This window comes from Typopeltis vanoorti, chromosome 23, assembly GCF_054136105.1.
Source record: "Typopeltis vanoorti isolate ZY-2024b chromosome 23, IOZ_Tvanoo_1.0, whole genome shotgun sequence".
In the NCBI taxonomy this organism is placed as follows: domain Eukaryota; kingdom Metazoa; phylum Arthropoda; class Arachnida; order Uropygi; family Thelyphonidae; genus Typopeltis; species Typopeltis vanoorti.
The window spans coordinates 65084517-65102174 of NC_143571.1; the positions used below are offsets into that span (position 1 = coordinate 65084517).

The 17658-nt window shown below is 32.9% G+C and overlaps 1 protein-coding gene across 1 annotated transcript in view; it reads right to left on the minus strand.

The window, feature by feature from the left end:
- LOC150093920 (cell adhesion molecule Dscam1-like) overlaps positions 1-17658 on the minus strand; it is a 418036-nt gene that overhangs the window by 37708 nt on the left and 362670 nt on the right. Inside the window, exons 4-9 of the mRNA XM_090412761.1 lie at positions 15961-16215; positions 14173-14454; positions 13043-13309; positions 4853-5191; positions 3362-3658; positions 2216-2401 (exon numbers count right to left, since the gene is read on the minus strand). Coding sequence (XP_090268887.1) covers positions 2216-2401; positions 3362-3658; positions 4853-5191; positions 13043-13309; positions 14173-14454; positions 15961-16215 — 1626 coding nt within the window. The remainder of the gene's footprint in view (positions 1-2215; positions 2402-3361; positions 3659-4852; positions 5192-13042; positions 13310-14172; positions 14455-15960; positions 16216-17658) is intronic.

Here is a 17658-nt window from a genome sequence, read left to right on the forward strand (position 1 = left end):
TCATCAATAATGTAGAAATGTTTTCATATAAGGTTTTAAACTTCTGGGAGCTTTGGGTCGATTTCTTATCACAGGAAGTGCATCATGTCAAAAAAAATAACAGATCGACAGGATGAATAAGTAATCAATAACTGTTGGGAATTCCTAAACTGCGACAAATAAATTCCACATAACATCAAATAATCTATGAAACATCCAGTTTTGAATTTAAATGCAAGCAGCATAAAGTAAAGAAGATGCTATTCATACTGTAATCTTACAGTTAAAAGGTATGAATTAATAATCACAGAAATGCTAAGTTATAATATTGAACCAATAAGAGATTTAATCTCTAAGGAGTCTATATAAATCATCTTTTTAATCTTCATCCTTGAATTAAATTCACTGTTGAATTATAAACAAACAGGTCTTTACCATTTTTTGATACACTAGTTGAGGTATCTGAACATAACACACTCAACTTCTCAGCCTATAGGAAGCCAACAAACATAGGAAGTTACCTATACACCACATCTCATCACCCTCTGGTGCTAAAAATATCATTCTGTAGGTTCAAGTGATAGGACCTACAGAATTTCCATTAAAAGAAGAACCAAGAGTGGCAATACTTGAGTGCAATCCTACTAAAAAAGTGTAGCCACTTTTTGTAGGATTTGAATTCTTCAACCTTCAAAACAATCAGATGAACAAGAAAACCAAGACTTTAGAGAAGCAGGGATTTTCTCATATATACAATCAGTCAAAAACAAAATAGAAAGGTTGCTTTGCCAACAAAATTTAAAACGTTGCCTTCTACCCAATGGAAAAAGATTTCTATGCTGATCAGAATTTCAAAGACATTGAAAATGAAAGAAGACACAAATCAGGACTGGCAGCACAAACAAATGAAACAAAACATCAAGTAGTATGGCAACCAACAAAAATGCCCCACATAGATTACTGTTTTTTTGTTTTTTTTTCTGAAGAGCATTCGAAGAATCAGCTGAAATGATAAAACATCCTCTACATTGAAAAAAAAAAAAAAAGGGATGATTTTACATCAAGTTTGGTCTTCATTAATTCATCATGATACGCTCATATCTACCAGTAATATACAGCAACCCACAAACCAGCATAATAATAGCAAATGCATGCTAACTATTATTACTTGTGTTCTAGTTTTCCAGTTTATTCATGAAATTATCCTGTTGAAGCAAAACAAAAGCATTTTCACATAACTAGTCAAGAAAATAAAAAAATAGTTTTGTATTCTATGTGATATTTATTTCTTTGCGATAAAATATTGGAAAACATATTCTAAGCATCTTTCTTAATTTCATTTTTAATGTTCTGCTAAAAGACAGTATTGTTTTGAACTACTGGTTCTCCCCCAGTAGTGGACAGGAAACTATTTGAATATTAGTAACCAAATTTAAGGGTTAAAAGTCACCAGCAATAGAACAAGAAGAGGTGTTAATTACAAAATGCATTATATTACCATCAGGACAAAAACTGAAGTTAAGACAAATGCAATTAATATCTTTTTCCTATTCTACTATTTTTTGACTGACTTACAGGTTGTTAATATCAAATAGCAGGTTCCTGACTACCACAAACAACTAAGTTCAACTTAAACTAACAAATAAGAAATGATTATAAGTACTTCTTGAAGATTATGTCTACTGCTGGTCAATATTATAACTTTGCATTTCTAGACTAGCTTATGCCCTGACTACAAGATTATGGTGCCAACAACGTCTTTTTTATTTTCTGTTTTGTGTTTAAAATAAAAATACAGAGGCACCAAAAAGTAAGGAATAATTCACATAACTAATAAGTAACATATAGTAAATGTTCTTGTTGTATGCTTACAAATTTATATGAAACATAACTAAACTCTCCTTTTAATAAATAGATTTTCAACAAAAAAATAATAATTTATGTATTTCATTTAATAGTAATTTAATATACAGCTTGTGAAATGCTCATCTAGAAGCCATTTTCAACCTACTATCCTTTAGAATTACAATGGCATAACTTTCATTTTCTTAATGAAAACAGATTTTCCAACCTTTCAGTTTACAGATGCAAACCACACATACATAAACACAGTAGCAGATTTGATTTCTGCCCCTAAATATATCAATGGTCTCTGCTTATTTATTGCTACGTTTACATATTGCTATGCTTATTTATTAAATAAGCATAGCAAAAATGTAATTCTTATTAAACTCACCTGTAATTTGACATAACGTTTGAGAGCGGCAAGATTCATTCTTCTTTTGGCCATTATGAAGATTGGTATATGCAACAAGGTATTCAGTATTTGAAAAACCACCATTGAAGCCTTCATGCCACCTTAAAGTTATTTTATCAGAATTTACTTCTATTACTTCAAGTTGGGTGGGCTCATCTGGGTGACCTACAAGATTGACACAAAAGAAAGAATAGAAATATAAATAAATAATAATATATAATCAATATCACACTAAATATGTGATTTGATTATATAAATTAAATAAATATTTCTAAATAAATATATAAATATAATACTATTTTATTTGAAGCCTGAATATTGCAGGCCATCATCAGTAGTGATGATGGTTAATCACAAGGTACAACATAAACAATGGATTGAATTCAGTAAAGTTCAATGTTCGTTTAAAGAATATAGATTGAAAGAACATGATTTTCAAAGTTTATGAATAGAAGGAGGAGATGAGATATGACAGAAATATACAAGTTCATAAGAGGATTTTACATGATAGATACAAGGAAATGTCCCTAACAACCTAAATGAGTAACTCCTTGGAGGTGCCTATATATAACAATAATAATTGCAACAACATGTAATTCTGATGTTTTTAAAATTAACCCTATATTTTTCTAGCCAACTATGTGCTCTTTGCAATGAAAAAGTTCATAATTCCAGGAGAGGAATCCTACCACCTTCCTAACTCAGCACCAATTTATAACTGGCAGAGCAGGATGCCTACTGAAATCTTATTTGCCACAGCATTCATAGTGGGCAATTTATATTATAATTTTATAAGAAATATAATGCAAAATTATCGACCCATTGGTATAACATGGAACATATTTCTAGTTTATCAGGCATCTTATTTTTAACCATACTCAACTGATTGGAGTATATATATATATATATATATATATATATATATGATTATTATTTATGCATGCAACATCTGTACTGGTTGAGGTTTATAACTTTCTTTCTAAAATATTATGGCAACTATTATTAGATAATATTCAAAGATTTATAATAGGTTCAGTATTTCTGCAAATTAATAAGTATACCTTTATTTTTCTATGTCTTAGTTTATTTTCAAATTCATTAATAACAAATAAAAAGAATACTTACTTTTTCTTACTAATTTTATAATTGTTTTCTTATCATAACCGATCTGATTTGAAGCTCGACAAGTATAATCTCCATAATCATCATCCTTCATATCCTTAATCGATAATATTCCTGCATAAATATCTTCACCAAGATCTGTTACATTAGTTCCATAATTCCCATACTCATCTAAAACAATACCTTTGAAAGACCATTCAAAGGTAGGACTTGGATAAGCCTGCATTTTGCATTGAAGCACAGCTATTTCTCCCACCTCAAAGGCCACTCTATTGTAAGTATGCCTCACTAGAGGGGCATCTACAGATAAAACCAGTAAAAGGAAAACAATAAGCAGAACATATTAAAAACAAAGCAGGAAATATGTACATTATACTGTATTTAATACAACTCAATATAAAAATTCTTTTACATAATAGCATGCACGCACGCGTGCACACACAGAGTTCGGTAGGATTTCTTTCTAGACCATATAACAAATTTGATAATAAAATTCATAATCAAATTGGAATCATACTAAATCACTCTTAATTTTCTAAATTAAGAGTGATTTAGTATGATGCATCAGTGTTTTCAATTTTGTTCATGATATCCAACTTCCTATCAACTGACCAAACAGCATCAAAGTCTTAATTTGATTGTTGATCTTCAGAAAGTTCTAATTCTTTGATATATGTTTTTCTTTCCCAGCACTAGTATCCAATTATTTTGATCCACTAATCCATCTCGACATGAGGAGGTTGCAAGTCATATGACTCACCATATGTGATGTCTCTTTAGACAATCATTGTCTCTTTAGCATACTGTGTGAAATGTAATTCAGCTTGTCTCTGTATATACTCCAGATGATGACCTTAATATGAAGGTTGAAACGTCGAGAAATTAAAATAGTTATTTATAATATGGTTGTAGAGTCCATAATTTATCTAAAATGAATGCTGATCATCGTGTAACACTAAAGGAAAGTTTTTTTTCAACTTTATCAGAATGAATAAGCAAACAAACTTCTAATTTTATTCATTCTGAATCAGAAAAGGGCTATACTTGGTATCCAAAATAAAAGCTTCTCTGAAGAAAGAGATGGGATTTAGAGAATTAGAAATTTACAATGCTGAGTGAAAACATGTAAAACACTATTTTCCACTAATATCCAATAAACAATTCTGCATTTTATAAAAGCACTGCTATTCATTTCAATATAATAAATTTCATAGAAAGTCCTTTTTAAGGGAAGGACTTTATGAGAAAAGTAATGCTTTTCTCATAAAGTTATTACTGTATTTACTGTAGCAACCCATTCATTTCATAAATTTATTTGTATAAGAATTAGCACAAAAGGCAAGTATTTCTAAACTCCATTTTCATTAATATTCAGAAAATGTAATGATTATGTTTCCCTTATCAACAGTGACCACTCATAATTAACATAATTAAGTTAAATTAACTACAAACATTTTACATGAAATATATATTTACAGTGAAAACAAAACTTACGTTCAATCCTGAGCATCATTTCGGAACGTGCCACTTCTCCAAAACCATTTTCAAATTCACATGTGTAACGGCCTCTATCTCCAGGAGAAAGATTATTATCTTTCCTTCCTGGACCAGCAAATGATAATGTGCTTTGTACAATGAAAGCATTATTGCCTTCAATGCTATCACTTGAAACCATCTTGAATAAACCGCTGGCCTCAGAGATTTCTTGTCCATTCTGAAGCCACCGTACACGGGGTTTAGGCTTGCCTCGAGCTCTACATGTGATGCTAAAATTCTTGTCTCCATCTTTTTTTATTATTTGAGGTCTCAATGGAATGGCAATAGCAGACGGTTCTGAAAGAAAAATAATAAAAGCCACATGGAATAACATTTCATTCAATCACATTTTTAACTGCTGAATTACATTTTGGTTATCAGATTACATTAAAAAAAAATCAATTAAACACAAGAAATTATTTACTACAAAAAAAAAAAAAGGAGTATTGCAATGAATTACATTTATATCAACAGAGAATATTATAAAAGAAGAATTCACCACACACTTTTTTCTACTTATGTTGTTACAGGGTACAATAACCTAATTTTATAGCTAATCATAATCAGATAAATTAAATGAAGTAATTTTACTTTATAATAGTCCATAATACTTTATCATGCTGCTTCAAAGATTATACTCTATATAGTGAAACACAGAATAAAATCAAAAATTGAATGTTATATAGATGAAGATCACTTTGAATTCCAGAATGGTAAGGCAACTAGAGAAGCAATACTAGCTTTAAGAACAGACTGAAGAAATCTATAAAGACTACAACTTTTATAGATTTGGAAAAGGCATTCAATAATATACAATGGAATAAGCTTTCTGAACTGAACATTGAAGGAAACAGAATTGACTGAGATAGAAGGCTTGTTAAGAAATTGTATTCCGACCAAAAAATAAAGATACAGGAAAATGAAGAAACTGCAGAAGTAAAGAAAAGTGTAAGACAAGGCTGTGCATTATCACCCATACTTTTCAACCTGTATACAAAGAATGTAATGAAATTAATAAAGGAAGAATTAAGGGGTAAATGAAGGTGGAGTGCATATATATATATATATATATATATATGATACACTTTGCTGATGATATAGTTGTATTAGCTGAGAATGAACAGGATTTAAAACAGATATTTAGGAAGGATGATGTTTTATCTAATTATGGACTTAAATGCACAAAAACTAAAATAATGGTGACAGGTTCAAAGGAACAAAATAAAACATATAAAATAGTAATTAGAGGTAAGAACATTAAACAAGTAAAATCCTTCATATATCCTGAAGGAACAATTCATCTTAGATGGATGATGTAAGTTGGAAATACAAAAAAAAAATCGCTATGACAAAAAAAAAAAAAAAACACAGTATTAAAGAAAGCAGATCATTTACTACAGGAAAGATAAGTAAAGATGCATGGAAAAGATTTTTAAAAACATTTGTTTGGATGGGCAAACCACCCGGCTGGTTTTACTGACCACCTGACTAATTAATGTTGTGAATTGACATGGCTAAATAATGAGCAAGAACGGAAAAATAATTTAAGACATTTTTTAATTAATAGTGATGAAAAATCGAACCGGAGAGTCTCGATACTCATGAGACCAGCTCAATTTCTTGCATTGCAAGCCAATCTTGAGAGTTTTGGATATTCACTTTGATGCACACCAATCCATATGCAGAAGACAACAAAAATCAGGATCTCGAGTACAACAGTATCAGTTGCAAAGAAGATCTTTTACAAAAGAGTCATAATTTTGATGTTAACTTGAGCAAATTCTAATTGAAGGCAAAAATCAATGTTAAAAATCTACATTTATTTTTCTTAATAATGGTTTTTGTCAGAAGATTGTGAGTCAAGTATTTAATATTTTATTTTGTAAAAGAAAATAAGTCTGCAAATCAAATATAGTTGTGATCGCAGGGAATTCTCAAAACTCTCGAGGGGACTATGACATCAGTCTCAAGTGATACCAATTCCCATTCCTAATAATGAATACTTATAAATAGTAATATTGTGACATAAAGCGTGTTATGTGTCTCGGGTATTACTGACAGTGCACAATTCAGTGATTTGTTCTGATTAATTTAATAACAATGATATTTTGTATTTATTAAATTACTCCATAATGAGTAAAAAGTCAAGTCAGAAAACCACACTCTTAAGTTATTTTAAGAAAGATGAAAGCATAGTAGCGAAGACCCCAAACCAACAGCATAATCGTCGATTTCTGTAGAGTCTCTTTCAAATGTAAAACGTGCATCTAAACACTGTTTATCGGGTATTAACAGTGAGTGGTTTAAAAAATTCCATTGGTTAGTGGTGAAAGATAATGGAATGATGTGTTCCACATGTATGAAATATGGAAAGAGACGACCCACAAACAAGGAAGTGACTTGGGTAACTATGCCATGCACAAGACTTCGAAAAGAAAACTTGGTTGACGATGAACAAAGCAAGTTACACACTGATTCTTGTTTAGATATAATTGAAAAATGTATCCTAGAAGAAACTGGAATAGAGCAAATTGAAAAATCAATTTCAATTTTGAATAACTTGCAGAGAGATGCTTTTCTGGAAGCTTTAAGATCTATGTATTGGTTAGCAAAAAATGAGTCACCACATCCTACATTATTTGAAAAATTGCTTGAGCAATGCAATTTAATAATAAAAATGCACATTATACCTCAGAAAGAATAATGCAAGAGTTGATTGATATTTTAGCATCAGAAATTAGATCTGAAATACTGAAAAATATACATTCTGCAAATTATTTCAGTGTTTTATGTGATGAACTACAGACATCTCAGTTTTAAAACAGCTGAGTGTGTACATTAAATATGTTTTTGTCAACTTAGAAAAGAGGTCAAGATTTGTATCAACTTGCAATATCATTGATACTATAACTAACAAAGTAATTGAAACCCTTGACAGTCTAGGCTTAAAAACTTGTAATCTGGTGGGCCTAGGATCTGATGGAGCAACTGTCATGATTGGAAAGCAAAAGGGAGTTGCAAAACTGCTCAAAGATAAAACAGATGGACTCATGGTCAACTGTCATTGTGTAAACCACTGACTGGCTCTTGCTAGTGCCCAAGCAGCTGCTGAAGTGCCTTATTTAATCATGTTTAATGATATATTAAGGCAATTGTTTTTCATCTTCCAAAATTCCTCAGTCAGGATGGCTGGTTTAACCCAAATCCAAAATATATAATGAACAGTCCTCAGATTAAAGTTAAAATGGCTAGTAACACTAGATGGCTGTCTCATGATTCTGCAATACAGTCTCTAAGAGAATGCATGGGGAGTGTTATAGCTGCATTGGAAAGGGAGGCCACTGAACGGAATGATATCACAGCTGAAGGTTTAAGTAAATATATCAGAACATACAATTTCGTAGCTTCACTAATGATGCTTTCATATGTGTTACCGCATTTACCTAACTTGTCTAGATCATGGTCAAGGCAAGATGTTAAGTGAAATAGAGCCAGTCTTAGAAGCCAGAAAACTATCCATCATGGAATTGAAAGACACTCCTGGCAGTCATTTTCAAAATCTTCATCAGCATCTTTCAGGTGAATGGTCAGACCTTCACACTGATTATTCAGATTCTAATGTTATTACGTTTAAGACTATAATATATGATAAATACATAAGCACAGTTATTAAACACCTAGAAGCAAGATTTCCAGATATGCCAATCATTTCCTGCTTTTCAAGACTTTTCAATGCAGAAAGTCATGAACAACATGAGACTTCTGAGATTCTTTTTGATTATTATTCTAAAAATGGAAGTCCTGCAGTTTTAAACTATGAAAGTACTAAACTAGAATGGGCAGTTGCATCAAAAATGATTAATGCACAATCATACAAAAATCTAGATCCAAGACAAATACTGCTGAAATTAGCAACAACATCTGAGCTCAAAGAGTCTTTTCCTCTTTTCCAAATTCAGAACTAGCTGCTGTTGGACTGGCCATACCTATGAGCACAGCTGAATGTGAAAGGGTTTCTCTCCATTAAAAAGGATAAAAACCTGTATGAGTCAGAGTGCTCTGATATCAGTCAGAGCACTCTAAATAATCTGATGCTGATTTCACTGGAGGGACCAGATCCAACAGATTTTAATTACAAAAAAGCTGCTGACAACTGGACTTCTAAGAAGAAGAGAAGAATTAATGTATAGAATTTTAATTGGTGAGCATTACAAGGTTTTTCATTACTTAATGAGAAAATAAGAAAAATCTTAGTCATGTTTGTTATAATTACTATATAAAATATTTTCCTTGTTTGAAGTAATTTTTAATAAAATTACTATTTTAATTTGTTATGAAAAAGGGTCTTTTTAACTCATTCAAAATTTTTGTATGCATGGCTAATGCTTCATTCCACCTGGCTGGTAAAAATTTCTGGGAAGAATACTGTTATGATACTTGGATTATTACAGCAGAAAACTAGAAAGAATTGAAGAGTTTGAAATGTGCTGTTGAAGAGTATTACTAGGAGTAAATGGGTGAGAAAGAAAAACCATGACAAACAAACATTGCTATGACAATGTTTGAATGTCGTGGTTTGAATGACAATGAAGAAATCTTATGTGAAATGAAAAAGAGCCAAGTACTGAAGATAATCACAAGAAGGAAGATGAAATTCTTAGCACATGTTTGGAGACAAAATGAATGGACACCAAACATATTAGAAAGGATGATACCAGAGAAAAGAAGAAGATAACAGCCAAAATATACATTATTAGAAGAGAAGTTATAAATTATTATTATTACGTGACACCTCTTGGGAGACCAAAGACTCATCGAGGGAGGGCATCTACTCTACAGCTCTGTCTCCACTACCTACAATGAACTGCAACTACACCATCGCCACCTACTGCCCACCACTAGTATTTCTCAGACAATCACAACCAACCATGCCGGGATTCGAACCCACAGAGTTTTGGCTAGAGAGTGGATATGCTAACCACTCGGCCAACCAGGCCAACCTATTAAAGAGAAAAGCTGGAAACATGGAAGAGGGAACTTTATATAGTGATATGGACTGCCCCTTAGAATGATGATGAATAGTGAACTAAGAATTTTTCTTACAAATAATAAGAATATATACGTAGGCTGTTCAATAAGTTATAAGACTATATTTATACAGAAAACAGATTACCTTTAATCGTCATCATTTACATGGTCTTTTTTGAAGTAACTACCGTGAGACGCGATGCATTTGTCCCAATGTTGCGTCCACTTCTTAAACACATGTGAAAGTCCGTTTTTTGAGAGTTCTTTCAAAACCGCCTCTGCAGCTTTAACACATGCTTTGTTGCTTTTGAAATGGTGGCCTCTTAGTGGTTTTTGAGCTGAGGAAACAGCCAGAAATCACACGGCGCGAGATCAGGACTGTATAGAGGGTGTGGTAGGATATCTATGTTGTTCTTCTGCAAAACGTCCACTACACAACCAGCAATATGTGGCCTTGCATTATCGTGGTGCAATAAGAAGCCATTCTTCAGCAATGGACGCTTTCTTTTGACGTGCTGTACCATTGTCCGTAAAACATCTGCATAGTATGAGCCATTTACAGTATTCCTGGGTTCTATAGTGTGTTGGTAAACAATGCCTTCGTGGTCCAAAAACATTATGGTCCTAACTTTACCAGCCGATTTTACAGTTTTTGCTTTCTTGGGGGTAGGCGAAGATGGATGCTTCCATTCACTGCTTTGTTGTTTCATTGTAGGGGTCATAGTGATACACCCAAGCTTCATCTTCTGTAATGATGCGTTTTAAGAAGTTGTTGCCTTCTTGTTCCAGTCTTTCTTTCCATTCTGTGCACACATCCACTCGATGCTGCATTTGCTCCAGTGTCAAGAGTTTGGGAATCCATCGGGTGCAAACACATTTCAGTCCCAAATGTTCAGTCATGATTGAGTGAACACTTCCCACAGAAATATTCAGGACAACATGCAGCTGACGTACTGTAATTCTGCAATCCTCCTTGCTGATAATCGCTACTGTGTTGATCATCTCTGTGATGGACGTTGAAGGTCTTCCCTCACATTCAAGATCTTCCACATTTTTCCTTCCTTCCTTAAAAGTTTTATGCCAGCGAAAAACACTTGCCCTCGACATTGCTTCATCGTGGAAAGCTTCACGTATCATGTTAAAAGGGTCCGATGCCGATTTTTGCAAATGCACACAAAATTTAATCGCATAACGCTGTTCCAAGGACGCTTCCATTTCAACGACTGGTCGCGGCTCGTAGGCACGGCGAAACAAGCTTGCGTTTAGTCACGTGACACTCTGGCATATCAGCCCGTGTACGCCATCAATCAACCTCTTTTGTTAATACAGACAGCAACATTTCTTTATTCCACAGAAATTAATATTGTGATGAGTGGTTTCGCGACAGTAAAATTAGTCTTATTACTTATTGAACAGCCCTCGTATATAGGAAAAAATATTAAAAATATTGCATAAGCTATACACAAGTTTTTAATGGGACACAAAAGGTTTAATAATAGATTAATAAATCAAATATTTTAAACTATACATAACAAATAATCATCAGTGAACAGACAACCGACAAGATAGAATAACAATAATGGATTTCAGAGGTGAGTCACATGTTAGTATAATACAGTACAGAAGAGAGCAAGGCATGATACATTGCAACTAATAATAAGACTCTCCCAAATTTCAGGCACAGAAAGGTAGTTGTTATAGTTTAAGTTAGGATGATGTAGTAGCATGTCAGCCAGTGGTGTAGCAAGAGCTTTTGATGCCCAGGGCGATCCCCGAATTTGCACCCCTCTCAATACACACCAAAAATACTACAAAAAGTCAAAATGACTTTTTGTAGTATTAAAATATAGGGAAAGAAATTAAAACACTATGTTTATTTTTGAAGTAAAACTTTAATTTCAACATTCTAAAATGTTATTTTTCTTGCTTTTCTGTTAGCAAAATCGAAGATATTGGCAAAGTCTATTTCATAGTAATGTAGGTAATTCTTAATCAATTTTATTTAGAAAAACTCCTCTCACAACTAGTAACACTTACAGCAATTGTGAGGAAAATTCGCAGCAGTATTACAATATTTGGAACTGAGTTCTCGAGACTGTATTTTAGAATTAACTGCAAAAGTTCAAAAAGGTTGAAAGTGCTGCCTGGGGCAGACCGCCCCCTCCTAGCTACGGCACTGATGTCAGCACTCAAATTTAAAATGGCAAAGATGTAATAAAAGTGTTTTAGAAGATTCTGTAGTCAGTATCAACTTCATACTGTGCTAAACTCCACTTGTTGGGCTTTTTATAAATAACAAAAGATTAATGTTCCTGTAGTATTTTCTCAACAGAACATCCTGTTTAAGAGCAATCACCAGAAACTTGGTAAACACATTGAAGGGGAAGAGGAGGCCATCCCTAGTGGAAGTTAACAAGGAAGGTAAAGTTTGTTGATAGGACAAAAACATGAGTATAAATGATACTTTTTTGAGTATCTTCTTTGAAAAAAAGATCAGAAATTCCAGCAACATGAACTGTAATTACCTGGCAGAATCAGGATTCTTAGAAATAAACTTTTAAGAGTCCAGAATGTGTTGAATCTTCCACTGTAAGAAGCCATTCTACTGCAAAATGCACTGTTGTCAAGTCCTAGTTTAAAATCATAGGCAAGCAATAGTTTTTTTTAAAATAATTTTAATGTTTTGTATCACGCCTTTCTCTACTGTATTAGTTGAATTGTTTGTTCACTTATGATGATTTGTTATAATTCATATTGAAATATTTGATTGAAAGTGTTATTAAGCCTCCTGTATCTATATGTTTCAGTAGCTGCCAAAAGATATACAATTATGCAGTTATACACAATGATTTGTGCTTTCATTAAAAATAAATTATCGTAACTCGACATAGATTCCTAATGATAAAAACACGAGTGAATTCTTTTTTATATTTATTAAAATTTCAAAAGAATAACTGACACATTTCAAATAAGCTTATGTTAACATCCTTAAAATCCATAATCCATCTATAATTACTGACTATGCCATATAAAACATATTATGGTAAAACCAAACAGGCAATAAGATTGGAAATATATAAACTGAATTATTCAGAACAGTTCAGTAATGTAAATACATACCATGCACTGTTAAGTATACTGAAGTAATTGCTCCTTGGCCAAGTGGATTATATGGTTGACAAAAGTATCTCCCTTCTTGACTAACATGAACAGAAATTAAAGTATAATTTGCCCTCCTGCCTAGCTCTGTCTTCTGCTGTCCTTCTTTCCACCAACGAAATTCAGGAAGGGGCCAACCCACTGGATCGGCAGAACAAGATAAGGTAAATGGGCGCCCGGCAATGGCTAGTGGTTGTATAGGACGGATTTCTGCTTCACCAGGCTTATCTGTAAGTAATATGTCAACACATCAGCTATATAAATAATGTAAAGAATAACAAAAGTTATTGTCTGATATTTTCTATTTTACTTATTAGTTTTTAGCATATGTGCTATAAAATCCAGAATAAACACTGTGAGCTGGAGTCTGTTATTCCTCCCTAAAATTCACAAACAAGTTTTGTAATACACAAAATGTATTTGTCTAACCCTTCTAACCCAATAATCTTTAAAATTTACATACTGGCAATGTAGTTTTTGCTATATTAAGGTATTTCTTTTTATTTATGTTTCTGTAGTCTCCAACTGCATAAAAAGAAGATGAGTCCATCATCATACAACAATATAAAATAACAATAACAGTCATACACATAACAAAAATTTATACATATAATCAACAAAAGAACAGATAGGCTATATATATAGCAAAGCGCTAGAAATGACAAGGTTATTGCAACTGATACTTTGAGTTATAATCAATCAATAATAATGTTAAAAAGAGAGGGAAGTGTACATTCCATGTTATTGTTGTTGTTTATTCAAATCACCAACAGGATAATAACTGCTTCAGCAGAAAAGATATTTACCTGGATAAAATAAGACCAAAACAGAAATGAAAAACAAAGAAAAACTTCGTTTAGGCAAGGTATGAATTATAGTAAAATAATACATCTTTATTTACTTCTTATCTTCATTTTTTATTGCAAACAGAATGCATTTTTGTAATTTTTTCTATAATATAAACAATAATAAAAAATATTCTATTTGTAATTAAAAAAAAAACATATCAGTTATATATTACATATTCTTTTAAATCTAACTTGAAAATTTAAATCAGCAATTAATGAAAAATATCTTCCTAGTTTACTCACGTCTAACTCTAACAGCTACTGTTGAATTTCCACTTGTTTCTTTCTGTAAACTGGATCCAGATGGCCTTAAAGTAGTAGAAGCTTGACAAATATATCTCCCAGAGTCATCAACAGAGGCACCTTCTATTCGTAATGTATCACCTGTTTGTCTAAAGAATGGATCATTTTCTTTCAACCACTGAATTAAATGAGGTGGAGGATTGGAAGCTACATTGCATTTGACTGTTAATGGTGTTCCAACTGATACTTCCTGTTGAGGCACTACACTCACCCGAGGACCATCTAAAAACCAAATAACACAAAAGATGTAGTTCTGGTATAATAATAATAATAACTATAATTTATCATCATCATCATCATTTTCCTCAATGTCTAAAAAGTGTCTCCAATTTAGCAATGAACCTTATTTTAAGTGAAGATAATAGATATCCACTCATTTTATATATCAACTAAGCAAACGATATTTGCACTTTAAAACTTCTGTAAGTGATTTACAAACCTTGGCACAAATCTATATGGGCTTTCAGATTTTGCCTTAAGTAGTGCAATACTCATGCTGAACATTTTATTGCTCTGAACACAGTGCACAGACTAAAGCTGAGAATCATTTTCAAATCTTTTTAGGGTTTCAAAGCATAAATATTGCTTGTCTTGGTATATAAAACAAATGGATATTTATTATCATCTCTTTCAATAAGGATACTGCTTAGGCATAATAATATGTAAACATGTAGATCTAATTCCCTCAAGCCCCAGGTTTTAACCATATGCTAAATGAGACATATGCAAAATGAGATGGAACAATTTATGGGTATGAATAGAAGAAATAGAACATAAAAGAACAAAATGAAAGACAGTGGGGAAAAAAAAGAAGTGGTGAATGACTCAAGTGGTGCTGTATGAAGATTCTATTATTAAAGGTGTGATAGATGAGAGAATGAACCAGGTTTGCTTTTCAGGAGGGAGTACAAAAAAAAAGGTAATAGTTGCTTTAGATAATGAGAAGTAAAAACATACAAGGGAGTTAATGATGGTAGAAATGAGTGATTTTGTTGAGTATAGGAAGATTATGAGGATGGAGATAAAATTATTGCAGAGAGCAAGGCATCATGGTAGGAAGGGTAGTTACCATGTATGACAATAAATGAATTAGATGGCAAGCAAAAATTATGAATGGAATGCTAGCAGAGCTGTGCCAGGAGTAAGGGGTGCAGTTCACTGTTATGTGGAATGCATTTGAGAGGGAAATGGAAATGTATAAAAGAGATGGATTGCATTTAAATGGATTTGGTGTGAATCAACTGCAGAGATTATTGCTAGAAGAAAGTGCAAAGAATGATGTGAACAAGCAAGAGGTGAAACCAAAGTGTTTGTGAATAAAAAAGAAAGGTGAGTAACATGAAAGATAAGAATGTAAGAAAAGAAATGCAAATCACACAAGGAAATTGGGGGGGGGTCAGGATTAGAGACACACAATGTAAAGAGAGAGTCGATTCTGGAAGTAGTAATCAATATGTATATGGGGATAATCAGCATAAGAATAGATATTCCTATTCAGTTTATGCAGCACTGCAGTATATCTGAGTTTCTTCATTCAGTGCAAAGAATGAACAATTTGTTTTTAGCTGAACATTGCACATCTATATATCATCCTCAGCAACTAATCTGCTGCATTTCAGTCTAAATGGTAAAAACTTTTACAACTATGCATTATTTATGTCAAATCATTTAAAAACATAATTCTTATAAAATGCTAAAATTATACATAAATTTATAAAAGGCACTTACATAAAACTGACAGTTCCAAATTAGTTTGAGTAGGCTCTCCAACTCCATTATCAGCCACACAGGTATACAAGCCGCTGTCTTCTGGTGTAACTGCAGGGATTGTGTGGTTGGCAGATCCAGACAGTACATGACCATCTTTCATCCAACGTACTGTCCTCACAGGGGGGCTTGCTGTTGCTGAACAAGTTAGATGAGCATCATTGTCTGCTAATACGTTTAATGGATTATACGGCCCAACTGTTACTCTGGGAGAATCTGTTTCAAAGCAAAAATGTTTTGAAATAATCAGTTTTAAATATACAGTTGTTACATTGTGATAGAGTGGAAAATTATGTATTCCTATCTTATCACAATCTAACATGCTTTTCCAAACAAAACAATGAGATAAATACAGTAAATTGCCTCTAAGTGAAAATTAAGTATTATGTATATGTAAATCAAGTGTGTTCTGTTATGAAAAGATTAAATAAGTATGTATTTTGTGCCATTCACGAATGTGGTTAATTCAATACTGAAAGTGTAAAACATTAGCAGAGTGTTATGAAATATGTATAAAAGAATTATATAATGTAAGCACTAATTCAACAGTTGGGGGGGGGGGGGGTCAAGTCCAAAGGTTACGCGGAGGAGCGGCTCGCATGTCAGCATAAGTGCAATAAGCAGGGCAGAGAATGGACACCGTGACGTAATAGCAAGTGTGAGTCGGCCGGCAATCGAAAGGGGCGAGAATCGCCGAGAAGGAAAGAGAAAATATAAGGGTCATGCAACCCTGTAACAGGGCTTATTGTTTCTCGATCTCCGGTGTTCCCCTCTCGTGGTGGCAGAGGGTGATGGTGCCTCGATGTTGGACGAGTCCCGATAGCCAGTCGTGGGATCTTGGCGGCAGTATCTCCGCGGGAAGAAGCAAGTCTGGCCGTCCACAGAAGGCCTGTTCCTGTGAACCTACGAAGCACTAAAGAGCCGAAAAGGGAAGATAAGCAAACTTTGTTTGTGTTTAACAGAATATGTGCCATGTTAATATGTTATGGAAAAGGAACATTAATGTTATAGGATAGGATTGTATTGCTAGGACTTTAGAAGAATATTGATTTTTACCTTACTATCTGTCGTTGTGTTAATGTTCGCCTTTATATTGAATGAAATTAAGGATATGTTTAGAGTAAAGAATTGGCATAATATAAAGAGATTGTGAAAGATATGAATGTTATCTTGTGTAGTCTTACAGAGCTACGGAATTTTAGATTGATTGTGATAATAGTACATGATTAATGCATTAGCGAAGGTTAATATAATTCTTACTTTAGGAAGCTACTGTATAATATTTTATAAGTGTAATAGTAGTGTTAGAATTTTATATACCTTGTCTGAAACTCCCTTAAGATGGGATTTAATTTAGTGTTATTATATGTATCAACTTTTGAGTATAATAAACCTTGCTTTTGATTCTAACAAAGACTTTCTGTGATTTCTGGAATCCGATGCACCGCTTATAAAATATTAATGCGAACCTATGCGGGATATTAAAAGGGATATTCGAAAAGAGTAAATTTTGGCCACGTCTGCAGAGTTGATAGGTATCATTAAGTACTGTCCAGAGATTACCTCTTGGTTGTTAATGTTTAATAATCTAATAGCGCTAAGTGGTGCAGCAAAACAAATAAATTTCTTGGCGTTTTACGAGGGACAAATCTTAGACAC